At 44.6% G+C, this 12,765-nt stretch overlaps 1 protein-coding gene across 3 annotated transcripts in view; it reads left to right on the forward strand.

Moving 5' to 3' along the window:
* EML1 (echinoderm microtubule associated protein like 1) overlaps positions 1-12,765 on the forward strand; it is a 192,299-nt gene that overhangs the window by 55,593 nt on the left and 123,941 nt on the right. The window contains exon 1 of one of the 3 annotated variants that reach the window (XM_019552499.1): positions 8,365-8,516. The exons of 1 other annotated variant lie outside the window; for it this stretch is intronic. In XM_019552499.1, the coding sequence (XP_019408044.1) occupies positions 8,450-8,516 (67 nt within the window). In that variant the 5' untranslated portion in view covers positions 8,365-8,449. Of the gene's footprint in view, positions 1-8,364; positions 8,517-12,765 lie in introns of those variants that run through there. One more of the 3 variants, XM_019552501.1, reaches the window with a different exon arrangement.

Raw genomic sequence — 12,765 nt, forward strand, 5'->3', positions numbered from 1 at the left:
TCTTTGCTGCTTCCTGCTTCTTTGCCTCTTTTATAGATGTTCGTTGGACTGCCTCTATGACACTAACTATAATATAGGCTAAACATACAGAGATAGGATAATTTTCTTTTACATAATAGTTACTAGGCAGATTTTCTACACAAGTTCCGTTTCTGCAATACTGACACTTTTTAGATAAGAGGTAAAATTTATAGAGTACAGGTGTAGGGCCTACTGCCAGCAGAGCATAGTACCTACCAGGCACTTGTTTAGACTAATAGTAAAACTGCAAGGCAACAAAAAGCGGTTAACAGCACAGGCCTCAAGATTACATAAATGTGAAAGTGCCACATGGCAGTTATATAAAAAAGAGAAAATAATATAAAATGTATGCTTTTATACAAAGATAATATAAAACAGTTATATGCTAAATAATATAAAATAATTACACACAAAACCAGTCTTTTCATCACAGAAGGTAAGGTCAGTCAGGCATGATTTGCCCTTCATGAATCCATGCTGACTATTCCTAAGTAACCACTGCCTTCTCCTCCAAGTTTTTAGAAATGGATTCCTTGAGGACCTGCTCCATGATCTTTCCATGAACTGATGCGAGGCTAACCAGTCTGTAGTTCCCCAGATCCTCCTTCTTCCCTTTCTTAAAGATGAACACTATATTTGCCCTTTTCCAATCATCTGGGACCTCCCCCAACAGCCACAAGATTTCAGAGATAATCGCAAGTGGCTCTGCAATCACATCAACCAACTCACCCAGACTTTCTTCAAACAGCTAACGCAAGTTTACAACTGCAGCCCTGGTTCCCATGGGGGACTTCAATTACTCTGACATCTGGGAGGGCAATACAGCAGTGCACAGGCAATCCAGGAGGTTCTTGAGGTCTTTTCTACATCATCTGTCACTAGGTTGCCTCCCCCATTCAGTCAAGGACTCACACTTTCCCTGATCTTTCTCTTGTTGCTCATATACCTGTAGAAACCTTTCATGTAACCCTTCATGTCCCTTGCCAGCTGCAACTCCAATTTCACTTTGGTCTTCCTGATTTCATCTCTGCATGCCAGAGCAATAGTCTTATACTCTTCCCTAGTTGGAAGAGTTGGACATTGGAGTTGCAGCTGTCTAAATTTCCACTTCTTATAAGCTTCTTTTTTGTGTTTTAGCTCACTGAAGAATTCTCTGCTAAGCCAAGTTGGTTATCTGCCGTACTTGCTAGTCTTCCTGTGCATTAGGATGATTCATTCCTGCACCCTTAGTAAGGTATCTTATACCCAGGTCTCCTGGACTCCTTTCCCCCTCAGACTGGCCTTTCAGGGGATCCTGTCCATCAAGTTCCCTGAGTCAGAGTATGCTTTTCTGAAGTCCAGGGTCCTTACTCTGCTGGTCTCCTTCCTTCCTTTCTTCAGGATCCTAAACTCCATCATTTTGTGGTTACTGCTGCCCAAGTTGCCATCCACTTCTGCATTTACCACCAAGTCTTCCCTTTTTGTGAGCAGCAGATCAAGGAGAGCATGACCCCTAATTGGCTTCTCCAACACTTGCACCAGGAAGTTGTCCCCAGAAACCTCCTGGATTGCCTGTGCACTACTGTATTGTCCTCCCAGATGTCAGGGTGATTGAAGTCCCCCATGGGAACCAGGGCTGCAGTCATAAACTTGCGTTAGCTGTTTGAAGAAAGTCTCATCTACCTCATCCTTCTGGTCTGATATTCTATAGCAGACCCCTACTGCGACAACAAGACATCTTGTTGCTCACTCCTCTGACCCAAACCAAAAGACTTTCAACAGGCCTGTCTCCAGTTTCATACTGGAACTCTGAGCAATCATACAGCTCTTCTACATAAAGTGCAACTCCTCCTCCACTTCTCCCTGCCTGCCCTTCCTGAACAGTTTATACCCATCCATGACAGTGCTCCAGTCATGCAAGCTGTCCCACCAACTCTGTTATTCCAATCATGTCATCAGTATATGACTATGAGGACTTCTGATTCTTTTTGCTTGTTTCCTAGGCTCCATGCATTCGTGTACAGACACCTGAGGTAAGTAGTGAATTGCCCGACTTTCTCAGGATGGATGAGAAGGCCTCCTTTGTTGCCCCTTGTGCTTCCTCCAAGTCCCCCATTTCCACACATACCTCAGGGCTTTGGCCTCCATCCCCCAGCCAACCTAGTTTTAAAGCTCTCACTAGGTTAGCAAGCCTGCCTGTGAAGATGCTCTTCCATCTCTTTATCAGGTGGATACCATCTCTTCCTAGCAATCCTTCTTCTTGGAACAATATCCTGTGTTTGAAGAAGCCATAGCCCTGCTGGTGACACTCTCTGTGCATTCATACATCAATCTGCCGGATGCCCCTGCTCCTGCCTGGACCCTTCCCCTTGATCAAAATAGAGATCACCGCCTCAGCCCCTGATCCTCTCAGGGTCGCCCCTGGCAGTATCATGGGTGCCCACATGGATGAGTAGCATGGCATAGTAGTTAGAGGGCCAGATGAGTCTCGGTAATTCTTCTGTGACAACTTGGATTTGGGCTCCAGGCAAGCAGCAGACCTCCTGAGACAATAGGTCAGGCCAGCAGATGGATGCCTCTGTCCCCTGCAGAAAGAAGTCTCCAAATTATCACTACCCATCGCTTCTCCCTAAGGCCTGGCTTCTTCCACTAATGGAACATGCTCCTGCTCCTCCTCTTCTGTTGCTAGGGCTCCATTTCTGTTCTTCAGGTAAAGCACTGCAGGCAGAGCTAAAGACTTCTGCTTGCTGCCAGAGGTCACAAGCTTCCACCTTCCTGGAAGTCCACGCCCTCTTCTTCCCTAGTGCTTCCTATCTCTTGCATATCTCAGGGAAGTACTTGGCAGATATTACCTATTATATAAGGGAAACTTGTCCATAAACCCTTTCTGATTCCTTATGGGTCTATGCTGCTAGTCACAGGGGCATGAAGAGTACTCTAACTGTAAACAAAGGGCCAGATCTAAAGGGAAAAATTACATGTGTAATATATGTAAAATAGGATTTAGGCAGTTTTAAATACACAAGTCTGAAACTGAGTTCCCAACTTTCCTTCTCTCACACAGCCCAGCAGTCCTGGAGGGTCCTAAACCTGTCAGATGCCTTTCTTTATGACCTGGGAGTTCCCTAGGGGGGCTGCTATCGTGCTTCTACACATTCCCAAAACTGCTCCAGCCAGACAAACTAGGTACTTAATTGCTGCCCAAAACCTATTCAGGATCTGGAAACTAAAATGATATTTTAATCCCAGAAAAGGCCTAATTCAGTAGTTCAGAGCAGGTCTAACACACTCCCAAAACAGAAGTAGATTCAAGGATCCCAAGTAGATGTAAGTGCCTCCCTGAATCCTTAACTCAGGCACCTGAAATCTGGAGTGATATAGGAATCCAAATACACCCTACCTGGCTTAAGGCAACTGCTATGTAGGTTTTTTTGGATCACCTTTCTGAAAGCCCAGTTATTCCCATAGACTGTTTCTGGAATGTAAGCAACTTACTCTGGATGCTGGTTTCCACCTAGGATCAGGCATTCAAAAGCTGGTCACTGCAGTAACTAATTGCCCACTATATCCTTTATTCCATCTAACCCTAAGCACTATGTTAAATTTTGTTTTAATTAAAATATATTTACAAATTCTAACATGAACGCTGTTTCCCAAGTCCAGACACCTACAGAAATGAATGCAACTCCCTTTTATCTACACATTATAGTGAATATAATCCTTTATCAGACCGTTCCAAAAACTGAACAGAACAAGGTTTTCTAAAAACCTTGGTACTGCTGAAGGGCTCTTCAAAATATAGTTACTGTATATCACATGTTGATATTTTATCTTTTACCAGCTTTTAGTGAAGTTAATATTTGCTAATGTTAATATTGACAGCCTTGGAGGATAACCTTCTCTCTCTCTTTCTCTCTCTCTCTCTCTGTCACACATACAATTGGTGCAGCATGGGCAGTGACAGTACAAGCTTCTTTGTGCTACCCTACATTGATTGACTCAAATGAAAAAAACTCTAAAAATGAAGAAGTAATTCAATCACTATAGCAAAGTGAACCTTGGCATCTGCTAAAGCTGTCCCGGAGTCCACTGAATTCTAACTGCATTAGTGTTTGTGTGTGTGGTAGACTGTTCACTATGATCCCGATTCTGATACATTTATTCACACTTGAGTAGCATTGAGTAGCATCTCACTAAAGGCAATGAAACTTCTCAAGAATGAAAGTGCTGCTCATTTTGAGTATGAAGCATGCAAAATGTCTCTCTTTGTGTGGACTTCTCTCAAAATTACTGTTAAATATAAACATGATTATAATTTTATAGTTATTTTCAGTTATTTTTTTAATAGCATAACTTGTACTGCCATTGTTTCATGTTGACATTGTAAGCAGGACTCAGGATCTGAAATTACGTATTAGATGGTCTCACATTATAATGCCATACAATTGTATATGGTTTCCATAGATATGAATTATAATACTTTTGATGTGAAAGGGCCAAAGGGTTATTTTTCTGTATAACATATAATACTTCTGATATTCAGTGTTATTGCACTAGAGTAAGAAATCAAAAAGAAAAAAGGAATAAAACAGCTGTAGAATGCACTAAATATTAAAACTCACAGAAACTGTACTGTAAGTGGGTAATGAGAGCAAAATTACTTTGCCCTAAAATCAAAATAAATTCATATCAAACCTTGAAATAATAACTCTTGAAAATTCTGCTACAGGTTTATGGAAGCTCTTTTGTTCCCAGTTACTGAATAGTTATTTGCTTTCTACTACTTAGTGCTGGTGATACATAAAGAATTAAATAATACTAAAATAGAAGATTAAAAAACATGTTGTCCCAAGATAAGCAATAAACATGCATGAATTTTCAATCACCAACTTCTACCAAATAAATCAATCCCTATGTTTCGTTCAGAATGTTCCATTCCCATTTATATTAATTTTTGATTTTCCAGTGTATAAGTTTGGATCTCTATGAATCATTAAGTATATAGTTTACTGAACGGAAGATTATAAAAAAAAATTGTTAGTTGTACCACTGCCATTTCACAGATCTATTAATGAATATTTCAGTTCTATTGTTCCTTTGTGAACATTGTGATATATATATTTCATTTTGTTGTTCTGTGGTATATTTTAATAAGTTTGTAACAGGTTTACAAATCTTTGCAATGAAATTATGATACTTTTTTTATTTCTAACCTTTGACCCCTGAATATAATGGTATCATAACAGTGTCTAGAGACTTGAACTGATATCATTTTATGCCATACCATTACGCTGATTTCTTCAGCATGGGTAGCTAATTGGTTTCATTCAGGTATTAGCTTTACAGGAAATTTCAATGGTAATCAACTTAAGGTTTTAGATATTTTGCCCTCCTTTAATGGTGCTGCCCTTGCCTCAGTTTCATATTTAATTTTCTAAATACATTTTAATTGCCAATCTTTAAACCAGAGTTGTGCCTCCATTTTGTCCCTTTTTCTAGATGTTGTGAAAAGTATTGGCTCCTCATTTCCAAAACCTCTGTAGTCCTGAGGTTTTATTGCAGGTTATCTTGCTGACAGTAGATCATTTACCACCAAGGTAATATTTGGGATGCAGTTCTTCATGGTAACTAGTATTGTAATTGGATCTCTACAGACCTCTATAGAAATTGTTTTGGCATTAGAATCACACCTCATAATGAGATTTTTATAGATTCATACTGAAAATGTTTGACATCATAATGAAATATAGATAACAGCTGCATTGACATCTCACTGAGAACAGAGTAATTATGTTAAACCTGGTTCTAGTTAATGGGAAATTAGCATATTAAAACAATTTTCAGGCTTAAAAAGAGAAAATAATCTAAAAATTGCACAAATGTTTTAAAACTCTCCATTAGAACTTGTATTAAACCTGAAAAATACTTTCCTGTGCCTACATATTAGATATATGTATATCTATGAAAGGAAGCATGTTTCTCTAAAGAACCCAGCAGCTGGATGGACTGTGCATATCTGTGAGAGGGCTCTAAAGACCTGTATTCATTTTGCAAGCAACCAAGAATTTATTGCAGATTTAAAATGTTATTATTTTAATCTATTGTATTTGATACAACTGAAAGTCACTCCCCCCCTTATAATTATATATAATTATATGTTTTTATAATTAGGCTACTTTTTTTTTAATTCTGTAACCTGTGGCCATACAATACATGGCTGTTTTTCTTAGATATCACAAGCTTAGCAAAATCAGGCTGGGAAAATACTTGGATAGATTTCCTAGGATTTACAAGGAGTGTCATTAGTGATTCAAGAGGTGACACTTTTCTCTCTGAATTAGTACTGAATTCTTCTGTGACATCAGTTCAGTACGGTCTTCTCTTCTCCAAACTAAACAAGCCAGTTCCCTCAGCCTTTCCTCATAAGTCTTATGTCCCAGCCCCCTAACCATTTTCATTGCCCTCCATTGGATTCTCTCCAATTTGTCCACATCCTTTCTGTAGTGGGAGGCCCAAAGCTGGACACAGTACTACAGATGTGACCTCCCCAGTGCTGAATAGAGGGGAATAACCACATCGCTTGATCTGCTGGCAACGCTCCTACTAATGCAGCCCAGAATACCATTAGCCTTCTTCACAGCAAGGCCACACTGTTGACTGATATTCAGCTTATCCACTGTCGTTGCCGGGTCATTTTCTGTAGCACTGCAGTCCCCAGCCTATACCGGTGCATGGGACTGTTTCATCCTAAGTGCAGGAATTTGCACTTGTCTTTACTGAACTTTGTGGGATTTCTTTTGGTCCAGTCCTCCAATTTGTCTAGGTCTCTCTGAATCCTAACCCTACTTTCCAGTGAATCTGCTACTCCTTCCAGTTTGGCATCATCCACAGACTTGCTGAGGAGGGTGCACTCCATCCCATCCTCTAGAAATGATCTAAGTACAGGACTCACCCCTGCAATTAGATGCACGTGCTGGAAGTCTCCAGCACAGAGCAACTGGAAGGACTGAGCCTAGAACATACCTACTTCAGGTTCTAAACCGCTTTGGAAACCTCCAAGATGAAAAATACTATTAATGCAAGAAGTTGTTATCATCCCTGTTTCCAGTGGTAAACGTGGACGTCAACATGGCTTTGTTCACTACCATTTTTTTGCATCTTTAATAGAGAAGTTGCAGTGAAAATAGTGCTCCACATTTCACATCCTTAGCAAAATCGACACTGGATCCTCTTCTGCCAGCACTCAGATACCACTATAAGCAGACATTATCAAGAGTCAGAGACTCCTATGAGCAAGAGCCATCCTTACTTTTCTAGCAAGGATTAGAGAACTATAGCTGCAACCTCATCACAAGTCATTTCAACTACAGATGGATTATTACCTCATCACAAGTAATTAGGACTACATTACAAGTTGGAAGGGTCACGAGACAATATGTTCTCTCACAGACCCAGAGGGAGGCAGCCTTCCATCTTCAGCTCCCTCTGTGCAAAAATGAAGTTTCTTTCCTACCTATGGGGACTTTTTACCATCTTGTACCCAGAGGTGACCCAAGCAGGGTGTGGGGCCCGGGCCAGATCAGCCCGAGGCAGCAGGCAGTGGCAGATTCAGCGGTGTGGGGGGGCCAAGAAGCTGGACGTGAAGCCGCAGCTGCTCTGCCGGGCTCCACAGGGCTCCCCCAAAGCGCAGGGCCTGGAGTGGTCCCCCCCGCTTCACCCCCGCCCCCCCCCAGGGACAGCCCTGCTTGTACCATCTGTACTTTCCCCAGAGCCTGACCAAGTGATCCCGAAAGCTTGCAGAAAAGGACAATTTTCCAGCGATTTCCCAGCTTCTCTAGCAAAAGGTATCGTGGGAACCAAGAGTCCTAGTTATTTTGTATGCCTACAGTTCCTGATGGCAGCTCCGGCCATGGCTTTCTTTGAGCCTTTGACACGCAATAAGTTTAAACACCAAGAAGAACAACACGACTTCCCAAGCCCCTCGGAGGCACCGCTGCGCGGCGGGCTCCGTCCTGCAGTCTCAGAGGAACCATCCCCGAGGGCAGCGGGGAGGGGGCCTAGAGACGAGATCCTGCGGCCGCACAGGTGCAGGCGGCGCGCACCCTTCCTCCATCCCGGCGAGGGCGGCAGTGGACGGCGGAGGCCGGGCCGCCGCCCGCCCGCCAAGGGCAGAACAATACCCGGGTTTCTCGGCCGGCCGCCGGGGACGAGGGGCCGCTCCTCGCACTTGCTTTTGGCCCCGCCCCGCCGCGCGGAGGAGAGGGGAGGAGGCCCCGCCCCCGCCCGGCACAGGCTGGCTCCGCCCCGCAGCGGGGGCGGCGTTGCCATGGAGACCGGAGACAGGCGGCAGCCCGGGCCAGGCCCGCACGGCTGAAGGAGGCGGCGGCGGGGAGTGAGGGAGGGTGGCACCGCGGGGACACAGGGCGGGAGGCCGGAGCGCGGCGCCGGGATGGAGGACGGCTTTTCCAGCTACAGCAGCCTCTACGACACCTCCTCGCTGCTGCAGTTCTGCAATGGTACGAGCGGGGGGGCCGGGCGGGGCCGCCCCGCGGGGACTGGCGGGTAACGTGTGTCCGCGCCGCCGGAGCGGCTCCAACTGACACGTGTTTATTTCGCGGCCGGGACGGGCTGCTTGGCCCGGCGGGCACCCGGGGCCGGGCCCGAGGGTTGGGCTCGGCTCGCAGGAGGGAGGGAGGGAGCAGAAAGGCGGGGCTGCCCTCAGTAGGAGCTGCGGGTGGGTTGCGGCTGCGGGCGGGTGGCGGGGCCGGAGCTGCCCCTGCGGTGCCTGTCTCGAAAGTTTGCCCGCTGGTCGGGGCAGCAGGGAGGGCTCCTCTTCCTGCCTCTGGTCCCGGCTCGATTCCAGCTGGTGGGGTGGTCGGAGCTCAGGAAATGAGGGCTGGAAGGGACCTCATGTGTCCAGTCGCCTGTTCAGAGCAGAAGGGAGGAGGATTCACGTGTGCTGGGAGGACAGGGATGATCCTGCCTCAGGCGGGCGATCGGACTAGGTGAGCTCCGGGGGCCCCTTCCAGCCCGGCTTCTCCGGGATCCTGTGATGGTGACAGCTGCTTGAGACGGAGCGGGGCTATCTCTCACAACAGTCAGCTTGATAAATCCTGGCTGAAAAAAATAACCCACCCCCGGAGCTGGTGGGGAATCCTAATGCTTGTGGAATGTAGGGAAATACAAATCGTTTTTTTCAAAGTATTGAGAAGACTTTATATAAACCATATGATTCATATACTGTGCTATATCCACTTCATTTTCTGCAGCTCTCAAAATAAAAATCTCCCACTGTTAATGCTGTACAGCTAGCAGTTATGTTTTAGGATTTATACTTTCCCCAATGACAAGTTGCCTTGTAGAGCCAAATTTATGAGTTGTTTTCCTTGTAGAGTCCTCCTCTTAGTCTCCTTATTCAATGGGAGGACCGTTACTCTCACTGCTCACATATGTGTATGATCTCAAGTCTCACAGCTATCACCTAGCTTGGCTTGGCATGTGGGTATATTGTTGTGAATATAAACATGCAGTATGTAACTGTGCTACACAGAACTTTAAAATCTTAGTTCCTTCTATTTTGCAATTTAAAGTGTGATCTTGGAGAAAGTATTTTCTGCTGCTTTTCTAATATAAGATGTGTAGGTATTTATTTAAATTGTGTAATAGCAGACCTCTTGTTTAATGGAACTGGTGGCTATGATTTTGAAACGCAGAAGAAGTAGCTCAATCCTTCAGCCTTTCCTCATAGGAATTAATTATCATTAAAACTAATATACATGAGGAAAGACAAGAGGATTGGACTGATGGACTCTTCCCAAATAATGCAGAGAGGCGCAGCTGACCCATAAGAAAACAGTACAGATAGCCAGTGAGGTTGCTGCATTTGAAAGATGAGAGGAAGATTACTTTGTGGGAAAGTGGGAACCTCTTGCAAGACTAATGAGTGGTATGAAGCATTGAGTAAAGAGAGAAAGAAGGAATGTGCAAGAAGATTGGAGACAGCATAGACAAAAGCTGGGAGAGAGATGAAGAGAGAAGTGGCTTTGAGTATTAGGAAGATTATATAGAGCACATCTTGAAATTGACTGATTTTGGAAAGAGTGAGATGTGAAGAGGACTAAGTAGACCTTGCAAAGACGATCAGTGCATATTGCAGGATTTTCTCTGTTGCTTATAGAGAAGAAAGGATTATTTTTTTTGTATTATAAGTGAAGAAATAATGGGATTTACTATTGCCTAGAATTGAAGGATATAGAGAAGAAAGAGCATTAGAGTGGAATACATTAGTAGAGAGGACAGTGGAGTTATCAAGCTCATTAAAGAAAGGAGGATAGGTAGGAAAAGAGAACTTTAGTGTCAATTTATCCATTAGCTTTGTATCTATAAATGAGGGAATAAGTTAATTTCATTATCATTTGAACAAAGAAAGTATCCCTTTATCCTTTGCATTTTACAGGATGAAGGCAGGGTAGAGATTTACCTTACAGACTAGCTGAATCAGAGATGCATAAGCATTTATGAGCAAGAGCTTACTTCATTTGATGTTAATGCATCCTGATTTAGTTACTCTGTAAGGTGCATTTCTACCCTGTCTTCTGCCTGACTTCAGACTAACATGGCTAACTACTTTTCCAGCGGGTCATGGATTTTGAAGGGTATACACTTTGATTTTCATTGCGTTAATGAGAGTGTTAGTCAATTATGGATGTTATTTCTTGGTCTCCTGATAGCTCACTGTTAATACCTTGAGCAAGTTACTTCCTTCTGGGCATGTCTGCATGTGAAATTAATTTGATGCAGAAAAACTCCTATACAATCTGCAGTGGAGTTTATTCCCCCTGGGTGTGGCATTTACACATGCACATGGGACTGCAGCACACTGAGCCAGGGCAGCACAGCCCTAGCTGGCAAAGGACCTAGGGGGTCAGTTTGTAAGCCTGGAGCTGCCCTGCCTTGGCTCAGCATACTAGGGAGGGGCTGGCTGGGGCATAAGGGTGCTACAGTGCAGGGCTAGCTGGCAGGCAGCCCTGCACTATAGCACCCTTGTGCTCCAGCCAGCCCTGATCACCGTCTACACGTGCATTGCAGCAGAGTAAATAACTCCACTAGAGGTGTACTAATACATCAGTCTATTGTATTGGTACCAATAAAGGGAAAACTGAAAAAATTATCAGCAATCAGGTTTTTTTTTTGGCTGATGTGGTTGATAATGTCGCTGATAAATGCCGTGTGCATGCGTGAAGCTGCAGCATTCATGTGTCCAGCCTGGCAGCTTGGTAAGTCTGTTGGGGGGGATTTGCCCAGTCAGGGTGTGGTGGGGCACCAGAGTTGCAAGTGGTTCAACTGGGGGGGGGCCTTGGGGTACTTCCTGCTACTGCACGCACCCCTGCGGGAGGTATGGGGGCATGTGCCCCCCAGATCTGTGTGTGGGGCAAGGGTGGGCTGTGGGCTAGAAGTGGCATTGGACTTTTCCCAGAGTGGGGGTGGGGGGCTGGGCTGGGGCTGTACTTGGGCTGGGTGGTGCTGGGAAGGGGGGCTACAGGTCCCCCATAGCCCCTCTCCCAGTACTGCTGCCATCCACCCCAAGCACAGCCCAGGCCAAGGCCCCCCACACTAGGAAGAACCCAGCCCTGGCTCTGAGTGCACAGTGGGCAGCCTGTCTTCACTCTACCCCACTCCCTCCCTCACTGAAGGAGCCTTAGTTTGCCCCTGCCCCGGTGCCCCTTCTCTTCCCCCCCGTTCCGTCCCCCTCCCAACAGATTTACCAGCCCGACACTGCTCTCCAAGCTGCCTGGCTGCATGTCGGGAATTGAATTGGTATTGACTGATATGGCTCGCTAATAATTGGTCTTTGGTATTGGCCCAAAAGATCTTTATTGATGCACCTTTATGTTCCACCATAGAATAGTACTTGTGTTGGGCAGTACTATCCTACAGCAGAGTTAATTAGTTTACTGCAATCTAATAGCACCATTCGTGTAGATGGTGACACTTTACTGCAGAGCTAATTAGGCAGCTCCACAGTAAGCATCTTTTGTGGATGTGCCCTCTGTGTTACTTCCCTTATCTGTAAACTGGAAGCAATAGGCAAGGTGGTGAACCTGAGGCATGTATGCTATGAATGGTGTGTGGCACTCAGTATACAGGGAAAGTGACTGGCAGCACAGCAGTCTATAGGGCAAGAAACAAAGAGTAGGATATTTGGCATGGAGCAGAAAGTGGAGCAGCTGATCAGGCAAGAAGCAGAAAGCAGAGCATGAAGGATAGGGGCTAACTTGTGTACATGTCTGCCAAAAAGGTTGGTCCTTGCTGAAAGAGCATATTCTGTTGTAAGTTAGTTTGCAAATTAGTTTCTTATAAAGATAGAATAAGGTAGATGGAGTAAGAGAAAGAAAACATGAAGGATCATCTGCTAGTAAAATGAAGCCATACGCTGTCTCTAGATAGCCCTGTTGGTAGTGACTGGAAAAGTCATAGAAAAATTATTAGCTCTAGGGGAGGAGAAATAAATTAGTTTCTGCTCAGGTTCATGTGGTTGTGATCACTTTCAGTTGTTTATGTTCCAGTTTATAGCCATCTTAAGTGGTCATTTTCTGCAATCATTTATAATCACAATATAAAAGAAATTGTCTGCTCTTACATCTTTGGTTATCCAGCATCAATTGGAAAAACTGGAACAAATGGAATAAATATACCCACCAGTCTTGCAACCAGTCTTCTACCTAGACGAAGATAAATGTTTTAGCAGTATGAACAAGAAAATCA

Source organism: Crocodylus porosus, unplaced genomic scaffold, assembly GCF_001723895.1.
Source record: "Crocodylus porosus isolate Cpor-Errol unplaced genomic scaffold, CroPor_comp1, whole genome shotgun sequence".
Lineage (NCBI taxonomy): Eukaryota > Metazoa > Chordata > Crocodylia > Crocodylidae > Crocodylus > Crocodylus porosus.